The following is a 21,863-nucleotide window of genomic DNA, read 5'->3' on the forward strand; positions in this document are numbered from 1 at the left end:
CCTCGTGGAGTTGAAGGGTAGAAGAGCTGCCTTGCAAATACCACCTCTTGAAGAGCAGTTGAGTCCTGCAAGATGTTCCCCAGCCAGTCAAATGTTTTATCTGTTTTGATAAGAGCCCTGAGCTCTGAAGTGAGGTCTTAAAATCAGCTAGAAGTCAGCTTGTTATATCTACTTATCATTTCCCCCTTTTTCTTTTGGTTTTGATCCATAAAAAATTGCGTCGGTAGGCAGGAAAAGTCAAAATTCAGGCTAGAAACAGTGAGCCAGACTCTTCTTTCATTTACTCTTAAACATCTGTCCAGAACAACTCTGAAAATATTGATAAAATAGCTGCATATTTACTGTAGCTTGCTGAGGGCTGAAAACATCCCAGAATTATATATAGCAGACTGAACAGCTGTGTTGCCTGTACTGGGATAACTGGCAAAGCACCGGATCCAGAAGTTAAGAGATGTAAAATTTTATTATGGATGGTGTTTGTTGTTGCTTTTTTTTTAAAAAAAAAAAAAAAAAAAAAAGAAAAAAAAAAAAAGTTAAAGGTTGAAATGGGGGAAGATGAGGTGAAATTTCTAATGTGGGACCTAGCACTGTGTATTAGACAGGATTGTGTAGTAAATGCGTGGATCTGCACGACAGACAAAACTGCAGACAAGACTGGGTCCTTATTTACCATTCCTGTATCTTCTCTGTTTTTACTAAGGAGCTCAGAAATTGTCTTTGAATTTTTAAGAGAGGGAGAATAATCATTGCATTTCTTTCTTTTTTTGCATTGTTGAGGGTTTGGGTTTTTTTTTTAAAGCCCCATCTTCCTAGAATCTGCTGGGAATCTCACTTTCCAATTAAAATAAACAAGAATTAGAAATTTTCTACCCTTCATGCTTCCAGAATAAAGTTAAGAAATATTCCCCAGATGGATGCATAAAGTTCAGACCAAAAGCCAACTATTGTTGTTGTCTTTCTAAAACATTTCATATTTTTAAGTTAATCACAGCTTTTGAGCATTTGTTTTGAAATCCTGAAACTATTTTCTCCTCTGTCCATTACTACTTCACCACAGATGTTTGGTTTTTTTTTAATATCACATTCACATTTTAAACTTTAAATAGTGATTACAAATGAGGCTTTATCTGGGCAAAAATTAGAACTTAGTTGTTTTAAAGTTAAACACTTTTCAGAGCAAGTGAGCATTTGGAGCTCCAGACATGTATCAGCCCGAGTACAGAAAAGCATTTACGTTTATTGAACCTGCCAAAGTATGCATGTTTTCCCAAGTCTTGATTATCCTATTGTTTCCAAAAAAATAACGTGCCATGAACACACCTAGTAGATGAATATTTTAAAGTAAGAGTAGGGTTTCTTGAGGATGTACACAAGAACTGTGCATGTCTTAAAGTGAATAATTAAGTGCAAGTACAGACTGGAGCTCTTTTGAGCTCTCAAAAGCTACTGGCTCGCATCTGCCCAGATTTTTAAAATGAATATACCTACATTTATACCCAGGAGATACCAACATCTTCACTGCTGTGGCCTTTTTAGTCTGTAGGCAACATTCTCTCCAGCTAAAAATACTTTTGGATCTTGTAAGTTCTGGTAGACCACCGATGCTGCGGGCTTCACGCCGGTGATGCTCTCCTGGTGGGATCGAGCTGCAGAGGTGGTGGGCAGCAATAATCATCTGCTCTGCATTATTTAAGAACCATCCTGGAATCAGTGCTGAGAGGCAGCTGAGTGGGTGATTTTGGTTGGTGAGGCCTGGCACTGCAGATTTAGGAAGAATTTAGGGAGTATAAGTTCTATAGCGTTCCATCGCGGATCCATCGGAATTCCGGGCTGGGAAGACCAAGTTGCCTGTTGATGTAGCTGAGTTTTTTTTTGGCCAACGTGGATTTTTTAGTTGCTGTTTGGAAAGCACTTTTTGCTCCCCAAAGAAAGGTTGCAGGAGGTTTCTTCGGGAGGCACAGCACGAAGAGGTAACCTGGATAGGTCTGGTTTGGTATTGTACAACCAGGAGGGTGCGGGTTTCTTTTGGGGAGAGTAGATGTGGAAATGTTTCTGTCTGCTTCTTTTGCTGAAATTGTAACCACTCCTGTGACTGCTGAGCTAATTAAATGGTGGCATCAGGAGAGATGAGGTTGTCTCAAAGTACAAATCAGGACCTTTGGTTTTCAGGGTACTGCTTGGGTATTTTGAGGTGTGTCTACCTACAGGTGTAATCTCTCTTTTCCTCCACGGGTGGCTGTTCATGTTGCAGGTTAAGAAAGCCACTTTTGTAACCCAAAAAAATGCAACCCACCCCATTTTATTCCAGAATAACAACATCTGGGCACCTGAACTAATCAGGAAGAGCAGAGATACCAAAAGCTGAGGCAGTACAAATGGGCTGTGAATACTTCATCCCTTTTTTTTTCCTCCCTTAGCCAGCAGAAAGTTGAGGCATAGTTTGATTTTTCTGAATAAACTATTTTCTGTATAAAAAGCACCTCTTAAAGAAAAACTTGGTGTCTGTACTGGGGGGCTGCACAGCTTCCAGGGCTGCTCTTTTAAATATTGGTACAACTTTGTGTACAGACAAGGCCCAAGAGAGTTACGGTGGAGCTATTAGAAGGGGAAGTGATTTTTTCTTAGACTGATTAAAATTCTTCAGGCTTTCTGTTTGTTTGTTTTTAAACACCTATTTAGCTTTTAATTAACATTTAAGGGAAAGGAAGCTGGTTAAATATTCAATACCTCCTCCCTTTCAATTAAGGTAGAACAGTACACAACGCATGATGAGGCCTCTGGGAAGTATGGAAAAACAGAGAAGAGCAGCCTCCTGATTATCATTTTCAGGGGGACTGGAAAGGTGAAACCCATCTGATTATTATTACCATTAACAATAATAATGTTGAGGCTTTTTTTTTTTTTTTGTTTGGTTGGTTTTTTGTGTTTTTTTTTTTTAACAGTTAAAAATGCAGCTTTTTTTTTTTTTAAACCAGAATATATTGGGTTTTGCCTTTAAACACCTTTACTTTTTCCATACTGTTCTTTACTTATTTTGGGTGCAAGGATGGCTCATTTTCTAACAATCATTTCCTGTGGCTTATCCAGGAGTTTGTAGATGCTGGAGGAGTTATTCTTCATGTTATATGTCCTTATTTTCATTTTTTATATGTTTTTTTTCAGTCCCAGTGAGTCAGCAGCATCAAACTGTACAGCCCTGAAAGCTCAGCTGAGCAAGTGGGAAAGAGCTGTGTTGCTGCCATGCTCTGTGCTGGGATTTAATGTGTGCCCCTTTTTCTTCCTCCCCCTTGAAAAATGCAGTTATCTTCTGCCTGTGAGGCTGCTATCCCTTCAAATTGCCCGTAAAACAGCCAGAAAAGAACTCCTCAGTGAAAGAAAATTATCAGAAAAATATACTGGTATTTATAGTTCAGTAAAATACCCTTCCTAAACTTAAATTTCTTCTATTTTGTGTTTGTGTACCCTAACTTAGCTAACAAAATACTTTTTTTGTTGCTGTTGTTGTTAGCAGCCCTGTTTAAAACAGAATTAGGTTAATTAAAAAAAAAAAAAAAAAGACACTTTATATTATGGAAACACCTCAAACCATTGCCAAAAAAGCACCGTATTTTTTTTTAGTGTGGTGCAAGAACTTACCTGTAGAAAATATTTCATTTATGTCAAATATCAAACAAAAAAAAATTTTTTTTTATCATTCTGTTACGTAAACAGATTTTTTTAATGGAATTGCTGGCACCAGATACCAGTTGTATAAATGCATACGCCTGAATGAGTGGGTTTTGGTTTTTTTTTTTTTAAATATAAGGAATGAAGAGATAGCAAATGCTAAAATGCATAGCTATTGGATATGTCTCATCTACTGTGACTTCAAGGTTTACTGGATGTAAGAATGCATTGATTTTTAAAAACAGAAATAAATGTTTTGCAGAAAGATTTCTTGGCTGCATGGAAAGCCAGGGTTTCCAGTTCAACTTTAAAATCAGCTTGTTGCAGTGACCCACTGTCAACTGCATGGTGACAGTCTGGCTCCTTATCTATTGTATGGTGACCTATTCACTACTTTGGCTTTTAATTAAAAAAACAAACTAACAAACAAAAATCACAAAAAAGCCCAAACTGAAACAGAAAAATGAAACAAAACAACAACAACAACAAAAAAAAAAAAAAAACAAAAAAAACAAAACAAAAAACCAAAAAACCAAGGTATTTCCTACATTATTCTTTCTTCCAAATACATTAAGACATAAGTCTATGTATGTCTGTGTGATTGGTTACTGATAACTCATCAGCAGAATTAATAATGTGTATTTACTGACTGGACTAAGCTAAACATTAGTCTAATTAGCTCAATAATTTACCAACCATACTCTTAAATCTTCAGAGCCCATTTCTGCTTCAACTGTAAATAATAGAAAATCTCCCACTAATTTCTGAAGTCTTTTTTTTTTTTTTTTTTTTTTTCCCTATTCAAAACCTTTTTTTCGTGGCTTTTCGTTTCAAAACCCAGTTCACAGAAATTTAGAGGAACATCTCACAGTTCCAGAGGATAATTAAAATAACACCTCCTGTCAGAGGTGTTCAGACTGAAGTCAAACTCTCATCCAGGTGAACCTAACTTGTTAATATATATATATATTTATATATTTTAATTTATTTTCTTTGTGAAGGAAAAAGGCTGAAAGAAGTAGCATGCATGTATCTGGAAACAGTCAAATTCTACGTCTAGAAGATTTTTTTACTGCTATGTGATTAAAAGTTGTGAGGCCAACCTAAGAGAGGAGCCTGAATTGGTTGACCTCAGAGGTGTATCCTTTAGATGCAAATACCACTAATGTCAATTTTATCTCAGCTGGACATAAATTATATCCAGTTACAACAAGCCCGTGCCATAGAGCTCTAGAAGATGATAAAATTGAAGTGCTGATGAAGCCCAAAAATGATTATGCCTGTGGATTTGGGAGCAGGGTCCTGCCCAGATAGGAGATAGGATGGACTTGGTGCTGTGAAGAGAGGAGATGAGGATGGAGAAGGGATTCTGCCCCTTTCCCACCCCCTCCCCGGTTTTTCTCTGATAAGAGCATCTTCATCAGGGGCTGCAAACATTCGTGCTACACACGCAGAGTTATGTACATAAACCTCAATCTTACTCTTCCCCTATTTTTTTTTTTTTTCTTTCCCTTTTTTCCATTCCAGATTCTCTGAAGTAGCTGCTAGGACCATACTGATGAAAAGCAGTATCAGTAAATCAATAACTTCTTCTTTCTTTCTTCCTTTCATTTTTTTAAGGGGAACACACGCAAGAGACCAATTCACCTCATTCACTGAAGAAGGATGTGGAAAACATGGGGAAAGGTAAAATAAATAAGGGCCTCTTACGTTATAAAGCTGCTCTTTGTTTTAATAGAATATGAGGATAATAGGGGGCACTTTTGTTCTGCACCATATTTTAAGCTTGTCAAGTAACATATGAATAATATATGGACCTTTGGGTGGATATAATTGAGATTAATGCATATATATCAATCAATACATGACACTGTAATATAATACTTTAAAATAATATATTACATTGATTTATATTCATGGCTTTCTGCACAAAATCTATTGTAGGTCTATGCAACACTTTTTTTTTTTTTTTTTTTTTTTTTCCTTACATATAACTGCTAAAATATTTTGTCTTACAGTAATGAATTGCTCTGCAACTGCTCTATCAAGAATTATTTATACCGATTAGCAAACCCACTTTTTCTTTTCTCTTTGTTAGAGGAGCTCCAGAAGGTTTTGTTTGAACAGATCGACTTACGGAGGAGACTAGAACAGGAATTCCAGGTGTTGAAAGGAAACACATCTTTCCCCGTCTTCAGTAAGACACTGAAAAAAACTGTGGTTTTGGTGTTGTTTGGGTGGTGGTGGGGGGGTTGTTGTCAGATTGTTAAAATGGGAGAGGGAAGTTCTCAGGTGTGTTGCCAGGCTTGGTTCTGCTGAGGTTGATAGCAGGTCCTTTCGTAGGGAAAACCCAAAGCTGGCTGTCTGTTTTGGTGTATATTCCCCTGGTTTTGGTAACACTGAACACAGTGAGTAGACAGAAGCATGTCTGGGGCTTCTTGGGGTACAGTGATGTTGGTTTTCAGCATCTTCTTGGAGGCTTTTGAAGACAGGGTGCTTCCAAGTCATCTTTGGGTGGTTCTGGTTGGTAGTGGAGAATTGATTTGGCCTGTGTATAAGGGGTGGAAAGAGCTTTTTGGACTTTTCCTCTTGAGATGGGCTGTTTGAAATGACCCTTTTACCACAGACGGGGAGCAGGGTGCTACCTGGGGGTGATTGCAGGGCACGTGTAAACCAAAATTAAACAGAAAAACAAAAGGGATGATTAGTAGGGTTTCATAAAACTGCCTGAAAATTGAACTGCATGCACAGAGCTATGGGAAAAGACCTCTTAGCTGAGGCCTTTTGAAGTAGACAAACTGCAGCAACCTGAAGAAAAAAAAAAATGAAAATATTTGCACCCACATTTTGCTTCTTAATGAAATCCAGAGGAGGTTTGACAGTGCTCCTGTTCAGTATTTTCCTCATGTTGATGATGTCAGGGCTTATTCAAACTCTGCTTTTCCAAAAATCTACATTTATGTCCTTGTTTTCCTGTGAGATTGTTTGTAGTTGGAGCAGTGTGGAATTCCCGGGACTCACAATAAGCCCAGGTAGATAAACTGAAACCTTCCCAGACCAATTGTTGGGTTCTTTTGCCGTTAGCTGATTTCTCTTAACTCCAGTGTGGTTGAGATGTTTGACCTGCATTTGACACAAAAAAATTTGTCATAGTTTCTTGGAGACTTCTGAAGTTCTTTGTTTTATTAATCCTCTGAGTTCCTTCATAAAAATTGCAGGGACAAAAAAAAAAATAGTATTGCCAGTCCCTCTTAAGTAAGTCGGACAATCAGAGCCCACTGCTTCAGGCTGAGGAATGCTGCAGCTCCCTGGATCGCAGGGAAAAATGGGAATACAGACAACATTTTCCTATTATTTTAAAAAAAATTGAGGTTTTTTCCATTTTCTGCAGCATCAGATAGGGTAAGTTCAGGGAATCAAGGATGTGGGAGAACTCTGGGAAGGATCCCTTCTTTAGCCCAAATATCAAAAGATGTAGACAGCTTCATAAATAAAGGAGAAGAGCTGCCTGAGGTGACACAGATATTAATGAAAGGAGGATAACCTCATCCTTCAGTATAAATTCAGTCATTCCTTGGGTTTGGGAGTGAGGTAGTTTTGAAATAATTTGTGTAGATCAAATTGTAGATCAGGGTAGACCGATGTGCGGTATTGGCGAAATGGCATCTTGGAGGTTTGCCATTCAGGTCACTCATTTATCCTTTTTGTTCTTTATACAGTTAAATTAATGCTCTGCCATTGCCATGTAAATAAACACTGCAATTCAACCACATGAAATACAATTCAAATGAAAGAAAAGAACACGTACGGCCGACCAAGGAAGTGGCGACTGCGTACGCCGGTTTGAAAAATATGTGGTTTCAGTGCACCACAAAGTAGTGGTCAATCTTCTTCAGGATTAAAAATAGAAAACAAATGGTGTGCTATAAACAACATATACGAGTGACCGTAAAACCCATTTACAGATTTAGATTTACCAAAAAAACCCCAACCACCCTCCCTTCCTCTGCGCGTAATAAAACGAGAAAAAAAGTCTTTGTAAAATGAGTGTAGAAGTGTGAAATCCAAGATAAATGTGGTTATCCTATCCAAGAAAAGAGCATTATGAGTGGTGGGAGGCATAGGGAGGCGTTAGGGAGAGATCCAACTAAGCAGAGGTAAAATAAAAATTGTATTGATGGATTTATCGTGGCTTGGAGACACCTGAGGACGTGGGAGGGAGAGAGGAGTGGGAAGGTGACAATTTTTATTTCCCAGGATGTTCCACTGCAGCACTGAGATGAGTAGGGGAGACTGGATCTCTGTTCCATCCTCAATACAGGTGGAGGACAGGAACATGCTGCCAGAGTAATTCTCAATCCCACTTCTTGGGGTGTTTGCCCCTGTGCTTTGCACCGTGTCTGGGGAAAAACCCTTTGGCTTTTAAGTCTTCTCATCCTTTTTTTTAAAAGGGAGAAAACTCATCCCTGTTTCAGCAGGGAGGCAGTGGGTCAGATATGGGAGATATGTCTCTGTCTCTCTGGAAAATGCTCCTTTGGAGCACCTTTGGAGGGGGAGTTACCTCCAAAGTCACCCTTTTTAGGTCTTGCTTTTTGGAACTGACCACTTTTGGGGCGTTACACACTAAATAGCATCACTGCACCACATCAGGGCTATGCAGTGTTGGGTATAAAGGGTGTTTGGTTTTGATTTTCTACTCACGGAAATCACTGTTAAATGAAAATTGATCTTACTTGCAAGCTCATGCAGTAGTGCTATGCTGCATCTTATTTCTGTGGCTTCTTCTACCTGCTGGAAATGTGGCCTGTGATCATTTTTTAAGCAGACCTCGTCCTCTGCTATTTGCACCTCTATTTTTTTTTTTTTTATACTGCTATTGTACTTGAAAGCTGCAGATGAGGTTTTCCTTTGCCTGTAAGATCTCTCGTTGCAGAGGTCACTTGGAGGAAATAAAAGAAGATCAGATCAGTTGAAGAAAATCAAAGAATTTGCTGTCCTGATAGAAATCTGAGCACCTATGCACAGTTGATAGCATCTTCTCCCAGAACCCCGCACAGGTTTTGTACCTTTGGTACCATCTGGCCCAGATTTTGTCCAGCTGCATTTAACAACGTGGTAATAAAAAGGCAGAGACATAGTCTGGATAGTTGAAGTATTTAATTTTGTGTTAAGAAAACTATTTAAATATTCATATCTCTTCTCTTGGGTATTGCTCATGGCTTTGTCTGTAAGCATTCAGACGGATAAATGCTGCTGGGAAGAAAAAAAAAAAAAAACAACCTTACCCTTAACACTCCATTTCCACTGTGAGTATGGACATTTGCTGTGCAGGGCTGAGCAAGATTTCTGAGCTATTTGTTCTGAGAGGTGATGAGCCTGTGAAGAGGCAGTCGAGAGGAAAGTGATGAGGAGAGAAGGAGAATTTCTTCATGTAGCCAAGTCAGAGTGAAGCTGGAGGACCTCAGTAGTAGCTGGCAGAGATCTCTCAGCCTTTAATCACCGGGACAGGAGGTGGTCACTTTTTCATCCTTCACAATTTTTTGGGGGGGTTAGGAAGAGAAGAATTGCAAACTTGCTTTATTTCTCTCAGCTTTTTTTTTTTTTTTTTTTTTTCTGATCGAGTTGCAGTAGAGGAATTAGGTCAAGCAATTCTGGGCATTTACTGGAAATCTGAAGAACTTTGTTAAGATTATGTCATCATGTGTTTTTCTGTGTGGCCGTGCTGGATCCTGATGTATTTATTCTGTTTCTTTCTTTGTGTCACTGCTGTTCCCTTGGCATCCTAAAGTGCCTCCCTTTCTTTGAAGCAATCACTTGCTCACCCTTCAGAGAGGGCAAAATTCTTCTGAAAAAGAGGAGGGCAGAGCTTTGCCCCCTTGTACTTTCACCTACCCCCTTCCTGTGCCCACACTCGATGAGGACACATCTCCTTTACCTTTAGGCAAGCTCCATCCTTCCTTTCCACCCTGTGGAAAGCCCTCTGCTTTTCTGCTCCTGCTTTTGGGTCTGAAAAGTCTGAAAAGAGGCTGTGAGGTTGGCTTGGGAGCAGGTGAGCACGGGGCATGAGCAGGAGCTGCTCATTCTCATCTGGGCTCACATCTCCCCATCCCAATTTAGGTGTTCCTGTGACTCCCATCACTGTGCTGTCAAAGTCTCCCACAGTCATTTAATCCATTAATCCTCCCAGGACACTTGGTAGGAGAGGTGGTGCTGTTATTCCTGCTTTAATGGTGATGGGAAGAGGTATGGAGTGCAGCAGAGCAGGTACTGAACCCAGGCTTCCTGAGTCCTGAGCTAATGTCCCAGCAACCAGGAGGACTGTTTAATTCTTTTAATTGCTTAGTTGTAAATAAACCATTTTAGCCACCTCGGCCTTTTAGCACCCTTCTCCAAGCTCTGGGTGTTGAGGTGCTCCATGCTGTTTTCTTATGGCATTCACCTTGCTGCTCCTTTGCTCCAGAGCAGGATTTTTTCCTAGATCAAAAGGATGTTGGCTGGAATGAACTTTCTTTCCCAGGTTTCCATCGTGCAACTCTCCAAGTTATCTGCTTCTTGCCTATAGTTTTCCTTATATTTTTCTGCCTTTTTCCCAACCTCCAGCAGCAATGTCATGGACAACAGACCAGCAGTTAAATCTTCTACCAAATGAAGTTTTCTCTGAAATGGTTACTGGGGAGGAAAATAAGGGAAGGAGGAGCTACTGGAGCATGGAGCTTGGCCTGTGCTCTGACCTGGAGGATTTTTTTTAAAGCCTTTTCCCCTTCTGATTTTCACATCACTGTTTATGTCTGAATTCTTTAGTCTGCATTTTATTCTTTAGTCTGAATTTTATTGAAAGCCTTCAGCACTATGTAACAAACTACAAATCAAACCTTGCATCCTTGAACACTTTCTCTTCTCACATCTTGGACAACCCCATTGATGTCAACAGATTTATGCCAGAGCAAAGAAGAGCAGGTTTTGCTCTTCAGTGTTGGTACAACTTTGACTAATGACTGCAGGTTCTGGCCCATTGAGAAAATAACTCCTGAGAGTGAAATCAAGTGACAAAAACTTAGCAGTCTACATTTGCTAATTGGGGAAGTAACTGAAGCTGATTTTTCCAGAGTTTTTCTGTTGCCTACAGTGCCTCCTGCTAGAGAAGTTCTTATTAGGCCTGTGTTTTAACTGGGTGAAGGGCTTCGTAGCACTTCACAGTTGTTCAGTAGTGATTTGGTTTCAGCTGTTTTATATTAATTCTTCTGTGTGGTCTGTGTTTTAATTACTGCATCTCTTTTTTATTTTTTCTTTTCCCCCTCTTACAGATAATTTTCAAGATCAGATGAAGCGGGAACTGGCGTACAGAGAAGAAATGGTACAGCAGCTACAAATTGTAAGTTTGCTTTCTCTGCTCAAAAGGTTACAAGTCCTTGCTTTATGTTGTTGTTTTGTTTTGTTTTGTTTTTTTAATTCACTCCTCAAACTCTTCCATGGTGAGCCAGGCAGGGGAACTGCTCCTGAACACACATTACCTTACACTTTGTGAGATGCAAGCACGAAGTTCTCAGCTAGTTTAGGGTCTGGTTACCTGGAGCTCGACTTTCATACACTAACCAGATGGGTCTTCATGTTTCAACTCAACAAAATGTGTTTGTTGACCCAACACCCAGAGGTGCTGCTCCAGCAAGGGCTGAATTAGGAAACCTGAAGCAGTTTTAAGTTTCTGCCTTGTAGGAGTTGCCAAGTGGTGCATTTCAGCCCTCAGTAGGGACTCGGTGTGAGGCCAGCTTCTCACTGGCAAATTAAACCTTAGGATGTGTCTTTTTCAGCTTTCAGCTGCTAGAAGAAGTGCTTAACTCAGCAGTAAAGGATGGAGTTGCCAAAACACAGCTCGGGGCAGGCACACGTTGCTGTTTGGTCTCTTGCTTGTTATTTGAGCATCAAGAGGGATTCTGCCTCTGTGTGTTGGTGCAACTGGAGATCATGGCATGCAAGTTTTGGTTTTGAAAAACCTGGATGTCCTTTCTCCCTCAGATCCTGCTTAGGGTGATTTTTATGAGCAGGGCATCGTAAGGAGTGAGGGGCTATCAGCTTATTTTGTTACTGCTTTTTCTGTGATCAGTCTGACAGTGTTCAGCAGGGTTTTGGGTTGGTAGGTTTTTTTTTTTTTTGTTTTTTTGTTCTGGTTTTTTTTTATTTTTGTTTGGTTTTATTTTGTTTCGTTTGGTTTGGTTTTTTTTGAGGCAGACTTGCCAAATATCCCCACTTCCACAGCTCACCCCTGTGTTCAAGCATTTAAATTTTTTACTCTGCTTGTCACACACCCTGGTGATGAGGAGGCATTGTCCAGCCTTCTGGTGCTGTCATTTTCTAATCGATGGGTTAGGACATTCCAAAAAAAAAAAAAAAAAAAAAACAACCAAAAAAACAACCCCCCAAAAAAAAGCTGAAGGCCAGGACTGTCAAATTTGTGCACCTATGTTTAGAGGCATTTATGAGTGGCCTTATTTTTAGAGCTGCTGAACATTCCTGCTGACTTGGGAGATTTCAATGAGAGATGGAGGGTGCTTGAAAGAGGTTTTAAATGGAGGAAATTCAAGTCCAGAACATCTTCGGAGATTTTTTTTTGTTGCTGCTGGTTTCTACTCTTTCCCTTTAATGCACCCAGTTGCTACTGGGTCCCACTTTGTCCCCCCAGTGCCAGGCAAGGAGTTTGGCTTGAGCTGAGAATTGCACTGCCACAGAGCCTGGTACTTCATTCCTATGCGATGTACTCTAGGTGGCCCTGCTCTGGCAGGGGGGGTTGGACTAGATGATCTTTCAAGGTCCCTTCCAACCTCTATGATTCTATGATTCTATGATACTTAGGATGCCATCCTGAAAAATACATCCCCAGGCAGATCACCTGCCTGATTCCTGGTGTGATGGACATTTAAAGTTTGTGGGCCCACTTCAGCCTTTATCTCTTGTGTCCGCTGGAGCTAATTCTCCCTCCCTTCTATTGGCTTTATGGCCCAGTTGTGAAGTTGGATAAAACTGGATAAAACTAAAACTGGATATTCCAGACCTCCAGTGAGGGAGCCAGGGTGGTTTTCCTGATTTACAAGAACTGGAGAAATCACAAGTTTCAGTGTAGTGCTTTTTCTTGGGCAGGGAAAGAAATGTGATCGTGTAACACACACCTGTTTCACTTACTGATGCAGACTACAGAATAGTCATTTATTCATTAAACAGAGCTGCTTGGATGTACTTAACAGAAAATAGTTTCAACATTTCATGTACTGCACCAACAATTCAGGACTTCTTCACTCACTGTGGCTGCCTGAGTTTAGTTACCATGAATAGAAATGTTGTCTAATCCTCAGGAAGCCTTTCTTGCCCACATCTGGGAATCCCTCCAAGGATCCTCCTGGATCAGGTTGACCAAAGGCTGCAAATAACCAGTGTGGTTGTGTAAGCTGGGTGCAGGGACCTTCAGTGATGTTTAGGTTGGTAGCTGAAATGGAGTCAGCACTTTTTGATGTGATAATCCCCTCCATGACATCAGTTCATCCATGTGGGTTTATTTGGTATGGTTACACCTAGAATTAAGATTAATAAGCTGAATGTGCTAGCCATGGAGCACCTTCAGCCTTCTCAGGTTGTGGCATGGATGAATTAAAGCTTTTAGTGCAGAATACACAAAAAGCATGGTTACATCTGGGGTTTTTTTGGTGTTTTTTGGTGGGTTTTATTATTGTATTTTATTTTTAACAGGTTTTTTTGTTTGTTTGTTTGTTTGTTTTTGGGTTTTTTTGTGGGTTTTGTTTTTTTTTTTTTTGCACCTGGGGCACCCTGCTATTGCTTTACCACACCTGATTTTCTTGCTAACACCAAAGCTGAAAGAAAAAAGCAGAAGTGTTCGATGCTTATGCACATCTTCATTTTACTTACAGCTTCATAGGTGTATACCTATACTAATAGGTGTACTAATATACTAATATATACCTATACTAATAGGTATACTAATAGGTGTATACCTATACCTATATTAAACTCAAAATTTTTCGGTGAATTAGCCTCAGAACTTGGCTAAATTGCCTTTTCCCCCCCCCCCCCCCCCCAATTTTGCAAACATCATAAATGCACAGAGTCAGTTTCTTTTGGCTTTTCTCACCCCTGAAAGATTATACAATTTAAATTGGTCCTTCCTGAACACTTGAAGGCACCTCTTGTAACCAGTGAGTACCAGGGGCAGCTTTTCCCGTGGTGATGGTTTCACTCATCCTGAACTGGAATGCTTCAAGCTGCATAACTGGGTAGTCAGACCTTGAAAGAAACTGCCCTGGGGCATCACAAGTATCTGGAATACAACAAGCTGGAGATTAAGCCTGAAATATTTAAACAAACACAATTTTATTTGAAAAACTTTCTAGCACAGACACCAGCCATGTTTGTTAGGCTGAAAGAATTGCTTGGAAGTGGCTTGGATGCACTTCCCACCCAACTAGCAAGGAATGATGCACGGAATGCTTTTTTTTTCCTCACGGTTTTAGGGTGACATCGTGAAACTGCAATGCAGGAGGGCGATGATAAATGGGGTGGGGGGAGGAAAGATGCTGCTGGGGGCTCCGGCGTGAGCTCCGGGTGCCCTCTGCTGCTCCCCGGCAGTCAGTGCAGTCGGGAGGGATGGTTTAATCATCTTTATTTAAAAAACAAACAAATAAACAAACAAAGAAACCAACCGACCAAAAACAAACAAACAAACAAACAAAAAAACCCTCAGTGTTTAATCAATGGGGTTTTTATTTTAATGTGCTGCCCACTCCCGGCTTCTTAAAAAAAAAAAAAAAAAATTATTTTATGGCTTACTGGAAGTCGTGATCTGATTCTTGCTCCTGGGGAAAACGAGGGAGTGGGTTGTGTTACATCCTCTGTGGTGGATGTTGGGTTCTTTGGAGGTAACCTGGCTTGATAGGTAGTTGGGGCAGTGGGGTGTTGTGTGGCCAACAAACAGCAATTTCTGCTGAGAATGGAATGGGACAGAGTGTCTGGAGCAGCTACCAGGAAATATCACAACCTCTCTGTGCCAAGCTCTTGGCACAAAGTGCCAGGAAGCAACTGGTCATCATATTTAACAAGAAAATGAACCTTGGATCACCAAATGCATTTTTCTCTTCTTCCTCTTTCCAAGTGCTGTCTCCCCAGTTGGCTTTGTGCACTGTGTCTGCTTGGAAGGCGTAGGTAAAAAAAGGGATTTTTTTATATAGGGATTCAGGCATGGATTGTCTGGCTCCTGTTATTCAGAAAGGGACACTGGGAAGAAATCTCTGCCCAGCAGGTTGGGGTTCAGCTCTAACATGCCACACGTGCTATGGCCTCAGAAAAATTCTGCATTTGAAGAGTTGGTGACCAGAATTCACCTCTCAGTACAGCCCAGCCAGCCTAAAGAAATACTGTGTCAGCTCCTCCTTGAGATTCTCTGTCTGTCTGGTGTTTTCTTCCAAGCAACTGTGTTAGTGGATCAGGTTTTAAAAGCATTCATTTTCTTCCTAGCTGCCTGGTGGGAGAAAAAGATGAGAAGCAGCATCTCCAGCCTGACAATTTTTGTGTTTTTGTGAACTCCCCTAAAACTTTGCCACAGGGAAGCAGAGCACTGAGGAGAAAATTTAGCTGCAACCAGGCTAGATTTTTTAAATTTCTTAATAATTTCCTTGCAGACTTTTTCTTCTAGAAGTAGTTTGTAGGTTCCCAGGAAGTGCTGACCTAATCCATCAGGAAAAGCTAAGGTGGCGTTCACCACACGGCTGTTGTGGGATGATTAAAATCAGGTTGTGATCTACCCCCCTATTTTTACATAGGAGGAAAAGGCAGAAGGTCTTTGAGAAATGTTAGAAATGTGAATTACTCAGGAAGTCCCTTGACTTTCCAGCTCGAGTGGAAAGTGTCGGTTTGGGTTGGTTTAATTTCATTTGGTTTTGAAGAGATTTATTCTGCCATGAATTGAATTCCTCCTCTCTAGCCTCACTTTGGGGCTGATAATAATGTTCAGAGCTCAAAACTGGAACTCCTCTGATGTCTGATGGCCTTCTACTCTCAGTGCTGCTTTGAGTCAAACTCTGCTCTCCAGAGGCAAAATTGATTTCCATCTCTGCATCATCTTTCATCCTGATCTTTAAAGATTCACAGGGAGTGTTTAAAAGAGGAAAATATCTACCATGTGGTAATGCTGGTAGATCTTCAGAGGTATGAGATCATGTTCCTCTGGGTCCTGCTGTAATTAACTAAAGCACCAGTAGGTTTAATTCCTATTTTAGGTGGTATATAAAAAGTAGGTGCTTTGTATCACTTACGTATTCATGACACAAACAAGGAATATGTATTTTTATGCCTGGAGATGTTGGTCACTGCATGCCTGCCACTCCAAAAAGTGAGGAGGTAGCAGAAATCTATTAGGGTTTCTGGTTTGATCCTCTGCTGAAAGTGGTCCAGGTGGTTTGATTGCTCTTGGCAAGAACATTAGAGGCAAAAAATGGTTCAGGAGCCCAGTGGCTCTTGGATTTCTTGAGCTGCATCTTCTGCTGAAGTGCCTGTCCACTGACACCCAGCTGATAACAGGGATAAAAGTTTTTCTGCAAATATGTGTTTACTGTGCCTTGCAGACTCCAAGGCAAATTTCATTACCTTGCCTCTTAAAAATAAAAAAAAATTAGATTTTTTTGCCCATTATTTTCTTCTTCTGTGCTTTCACAGCTGGGTTGATACTGTTTTCTATATGTTCTCTTAACATCATCTGATTTTTTATGAAGTTCCTCCCCAGAATGAGGGATACAAATTAGGAATTTTGATGGCAAAGGTGGCATACACATCTCTGACTGAGTGCAGAAAAAGGGAGCTGACAAGTGCTATTATCAGCAGGAAAAGAGTAGAAAATTGTGAAACTTTTATCTTGGCAAGGAATCTGGGTATGCTTTGTGTGAATAGGCCAGAGGTGTGTTACTCTTTCTCCAGTGAATTCAAATATTAAAGAAAAGGAATGTCTTGTAGAACTCATGGTTATATAAAAGCAGAAACAAAAGCTTCCTTGCCTTTAGAACCTGCAGAAATTCTGATCAGAAATGGACGCCTGTGTACCAGAGAGCCCCAAGGACAAGCCTTTGGCACTTCCATTCCTTCTCCAGCTGTCAAAGGCTCAGTGCCTTCTTTTTCTGCTCCTTAATCCCACACATCTTTCTATCCAGAAGCACCATGTATGCTTAGGCTGTAGTTTTCCAGTGGCAGTTCAGCTGCACATCTGTCTCCTTTCCTGCATAAATATGCTTCGCGTTTGGAAGGGCTGTCTTGGCAGGAGAGCTTTCTGACTGACGTTTCAAATGCACCCTCTGGAAATAAGAATTGTTTGACTAAATAGCTGTAGTTCCACACCAGGTAACAGTGCTGTGGGGTGCTGATGATCCCCTCTTCAAGCAGCAGAAGTCAGGGTGATGCATCCTTGGGCACCCACCTCACCTAGAGATGCGATGCAAAGGTCAAGTCTTCAGAAGAGGACAGGGTATGGAGGCTTCTTTGGTGTCCAAGTGTAGCAGGGATCAGGCATTCACTTTAGAAATAAATCCCCAACCCTATCTGCTTATCTACACTTCGCTTCATTTGGTTCTAATTTCCATTAGGCATTAGGGAAAAATTCTTTGTTGTGAGGGTGCTGAGCCCCTGTGCCAGGTTTCCCAGAGAAGCTGTGGCTGCCCCATCCCTGGCAGTGTCTCAGGTCAGGTTGGATGGGGCTTGGAGCAACCTGGGTTGATTGTACTAAAAAATGTATTAAAAAATGTATTAAAAAATTTAAAAATTTATTAAATTCCCCCTCCCCAAATATCCTATGGAGTCAGGCACAAGGAATTGGCATTTTTTAGCCTGGAGAAGGCTGCGGGGAGACCTTAGAGCACCTTCCAGTGCCTGAAGGGGCTCCAGGAAAGCTGGGGAGGGACTGGGGATGAGAACATGGAGGGATGGGAAGAAGAGGAACAGTTTTAAACTGAAAGAAGGGAGACTGAGGTTGGACATAGGGAAGAAATTCTTTGTTGTGAGGGTGCTGAGCCCCTGTGCCAGGTTTCCCAGAGAAGCTGTGGCTGCCCCATCCCTGGCAGTGTCTCAGGTCAGGTTGGATGGGGCTTGGAGCAACCTGGGCTGGTGGGAGGTGTCCCTGCCCATGGAAAGGGCTTGGGAAAGGATGAGCTTTAAGCTCCCTTCCAACCCAAACCAGTCTGGGATTCTGGGATTCTATGATTCATGTTGTGGAGCAGACTCAGAGCTTGCAAACTGGATTCCTTCCAGATGAAACAAAGAAGGATGTGTTCCAGGAACACACGTAGGAGCATGCTCAGTGATCAGTACCCAGAACCAGACCAGAGCTAGCCTGGAGAAAAAAAAAAAACCAAACAAACAAGAAAAACATGGTATGGACACTGAGTCTTTCTCCTTCCCCCTACAGATCTGCTCGCATTTGAGATGTATTCCTTATTAGTGTTAATGATGTATTCCTTATTAATGTTTACTCACTCATAAGAGGCAGATTCCTTGCTATTTAAAACCAAATTATCTGCACTTCTGTTACTGCTGGCAGGGGTGTAGACACTTTGATGGGGGCCACACACTGGATCTTCATGGCTGCTTGAGCACTGATCCTACCCTGCACTGCAGCAGCCTCCATGGGTGTGCAAGAGGGGACAGTGTTGTCACAAAGAGCCATAAATACTCCTCCACCAGAGCCACCAAATGCTTTTCCAGTGACAAAAGTAGAAGGTGTCACTGTAGGCAACTTAACTCATGGAAGAAGTCGTCCCTTCCCCATTGGACACCCACCTCTCCCAGTTTCACCTCTTGCCAGGAGGGTGGAGAAACCAACAGACAGTGAAGAGATGCTGATGTGCCAAATATAGCAGAGAAGTGGATTAAGAACAGTTAATTTCTGACAGAGTGTACCCCCCTTGCAGTATCTAGGTCAGTACAGCCTGGGAGATGTCCTATATAGCTGGCGGCCGATGTTGCCTGTTGGCCTCTGTGAAGTGGGAGAGGGGAAGAAAGCAGCTGGGGAAGCATCCCAGGGCTCAGCTGAAATGTGCTTATTCAGGCAGTTTGTTTGTGGCCCCTTTTGGAAGCTTGAAACATGCAAATGGATAATCAGGTAAACAGTTTCTTTGCATCCTCCTCTCCCCCACGGTTGGGACAGGAGTTCTCCAGCCTTTGGGGACCCCGTGTCCTGGGAGGCAGCTCTGTTTGGGGATGGGGGGCTCTGGCAGCAAACTTCCTGATTAAGAGTAGTCAGGCAAAACACCTGGGTCTTTTCAGGGCATCAGGGGTTTGATCCTCACAGTTCATGCACAAGTATTTCCCTTTTTCCAGGGCTGTGCAATCAGGGAAGCAGCACCTCCCTGGGAGAGGTTTCTGCTTTCCTTCAGGCTCATCTGTGCAGAGACTGCTTTCCATCAGATTGACCTCCTTTCCTGAGAGATGGAAGGGTTAGCTCCTGAGCTGCAGATGCTCCTTTCTACCCTCTCATCCTGAGCCTTCCCTGCTCTTTTCCTTGTTAAGGAAGGCAGGGATGGAGGAGGTGACACTGCAGATTCTGTACGCCAGCCTGGAGACACACTGAGCACAGCCCACACAAAGGTCCTCACATGCTGTGGGCAGAATGTAATTAAAACCAGAACAAAAATTAATGTTAGTTGAATCATCAGTGGGTAGGGATGTAAATTCACATCCTTCTAGTGTCTTGTTATGTGTCTGGGGCAGGTCACTTGAACTCTGGTGCCTTTGCCTGACCCTTTTGCTCTTTGTGCAGCTTAAAGCCTTGCTCCTGACTTCATCCCAGCCTCTTCATCACCTTGCAGTAACTTTCTGGCATTATTTGTATTCTGGAGCAGGTCACTTCAGTGACCAGCAGCACCCAAGAGTGTAGGGATGTAGCTTTTTCTGATCCCAACATGAATTCCTCCAAGGGTCCTTCCAAAAGCATCGAAGAATAGTAAATTTGTAGTCACTTGGATTCCCAGCTATGGAGAAGTCTCAGAGCAATTTAGTTTTGTTGCATTCTAAAGGCCCAGCTTGGAAAAGAGCAGCCCTGTACTGTATTCCCAGTAGCCAGCGAGTACATCATCCCACTTTGTCTCTAAATATAACCATGATCCCTAATATGCCTATGTTCTGTTTTCCTTTAATTATTTGTTCCACTTCAGTGGCTTCCCTCAGATTGGTGCAAGTCAGAGATAACTATTATGAACTTCCTAATTATGGTGATATAAATATAAGTCTCATACTCCCAACCTGCTGTATTTTGGTTGTGCAGAGAGGAGTGTTTGTTGCCTGCTCTGTTACAGACACCTGAATTTTGTCACCTGACAGGTAGCAGAATGGATGATGGCTTTATTCTTGCCAGCAACTGATGGAAACCAAGCATCAGAAGACATCTGAAACTGGATTTTGGGATTTGTTGTTTTAATTTGGGCTGTTTCTATCTTATTTCTGCTTCAACATTCCTGCACTGAAGAGTTCCATCCTTTCATTTAAGGCCCTGTTTTACTAAAATAACATAGGGAGGCAAACAAAACCTTTAATTTGCATGGACTCCAGCTGGGAGGTTTCGTTAGCAAAACCTTGGTTTAAAGCAGTGGCTTTGTTTCTGTGTCGTTGCAGATTCCCTATGCAGCAAGCTTGATCAGGAAAGAAAAGCTCGGTGCACACCTCAGCAAAAGCTAAAGGTGAGCTTGGGAAAGAAAAGTCTTATTCTGCATGGCCCAGACAATATTGTTCCTCTTTGCAAGGCTTTGCAAGAATTAAGAGAATTGTTCTGTTGCATGATGTGATGGATCCTGTTCTAAAAACTCTGTCTGTGGAGGTGACGTGCCATGGTCTGAAGGTGATAACTGAGATGTCAGATGAATGATGGTGATTCACTGGGGTGGGACATGCCACTAAGAGTTGGAAGCTGGGTAGATCCAAGCCTAATCATGCCTGAGAATGTACTTGTGCCCTCTGGCATCAAGGTCATGTAACTTTTGTGGAAGGGGGGAAGCAGCACTGCATTCACCATGGGGTAAAACTTCACATGCCAGTAGGTAGGGATGGGGCTTTATACTCATCATGGAGCTTCTTCACCTCCTGTAAAGAGCAGGATACTTTGGGAGCTTTATGCTGATGCTGTCTTCTGTGGTAAAGTCTCCTGCAGATGCCAATTGCCCTGTTGCCCATGTGTAGGGTCTTCCTAAACTCTACACTGACTTCTTTTTTTATTAAAAGGAACACTGTCTCCATCATCAGTGGCCTGGGAAATTCCAGTTTTGGATGCTAAAGCCTTAACATATACATGACATTCCCTTTTCTTGGAGACAGACAAAAAGCCAGTAGCTTATTATTATGCCACAAAATCTGGCTTGTGGATTCAGTGAAAAAAAATCCCTGAGGTGGGGTAGGCAGATTAGGAAAAAAGGAGCTGTTTCATATAGAGAGACCTCAGTCCTGCACAAAGCAGAGGTATTTAAGAGAAAGTCTGGGGCATCTGAGGAAGATTTGATAGTACAGATGATGGAGGTTTGCCTGAGCCATGGAAGAAGCAGATACTTAAAAATAAAAACATTAGGAGTAAATATAGAGTAACTAGATAACCAGTATCCATGGCCTTGAGCTCTGCCTACTGAGATAAGGAGATTAATCTAAGCATCAAGTTGGGCTGGTTTGCCCTCTTGTGCCTACTTCTGTACCAACTGCCAGCATTTTCCAGTCGAGTCTGCATTAATCTCAGCACTGATTTAAAATAAAATCCAATGATCTTAATACCCTGAATAAAACAGTAATGCCTCTCCAGCTGAGAAGCAGCAGGTCCTGCCCCGAGACCCTTGTCCCAAGCACTGCTCTGCCATCAAACTCTGCCTCAGGATGGGAACAGCACCCTGAGTTCCCAGCATCAGCTTTTTATCAGCTGACAAGCCCTGCAAGGAAGGTGCTGGCATCCCAGCCCACCCCAGCACTGCCTGCTTGTTGGCTGGGAGTGTGAAGGATGGATGCATTTCTCATGCTGTTTTTTGCTTCCATCCCTGTGGACAAAGCAGGGGGGGGGGGATTTCTCTAAGTAGGCCCTGGTGCTTTTGGAAGATTAGTTGTTGCTTAAGTGCTAAGCTAAACCAGTCAAGCAGAGAACACCAGCTACATGGTTCAGAAGCAATTTCAGCTCCTGGGTGTGCCAGGCA

At 41.8% G+C, this 21,863-nt stretch overlaps 1 protein-coding gene across 1 annotated transcript in view; it reads left to right on the plus strand.

The window, feature by feature from the left end:
* SKOR2 (SKI family transcriptional corepressor 2) overlaps window positions 1–20,376 on the plus strand; it is a 25,966-nt gene extending 5,590 nt beyond the window's left edge. The window contains 4 exon segments of the mRNA XM_071731126.1: window positions 5,287–5,352; window positions 5,765–5,863; window positions 10,971–11,038; window positions 20,314–20,376. Of these exon segments, the coding sequence (XP_071587227.1) occupies window positions 5,287–5,352; window positions 5,765–5,863; window positions 10,971–11,038; window positions 20,314–20,376 (296 nt within the window).
* The last annotated feature ends 1,487 nt before the right edge of the window (window positions 20,377–21,863 follow it).

Source organism: Heliangelus exortis, chromosome Z (genome assembly GCF_036169615.1).
Source record: "Heliangelus exortis chromosome Z, bHelExo1.hap1, whole genome shotgun sequence".
Lineage (NCBI taxonomy): Eukaryota > Metazoa > Chordata > Aves > Apodiformes > Trochilidae > Heliangelus > Heliangelus exortis.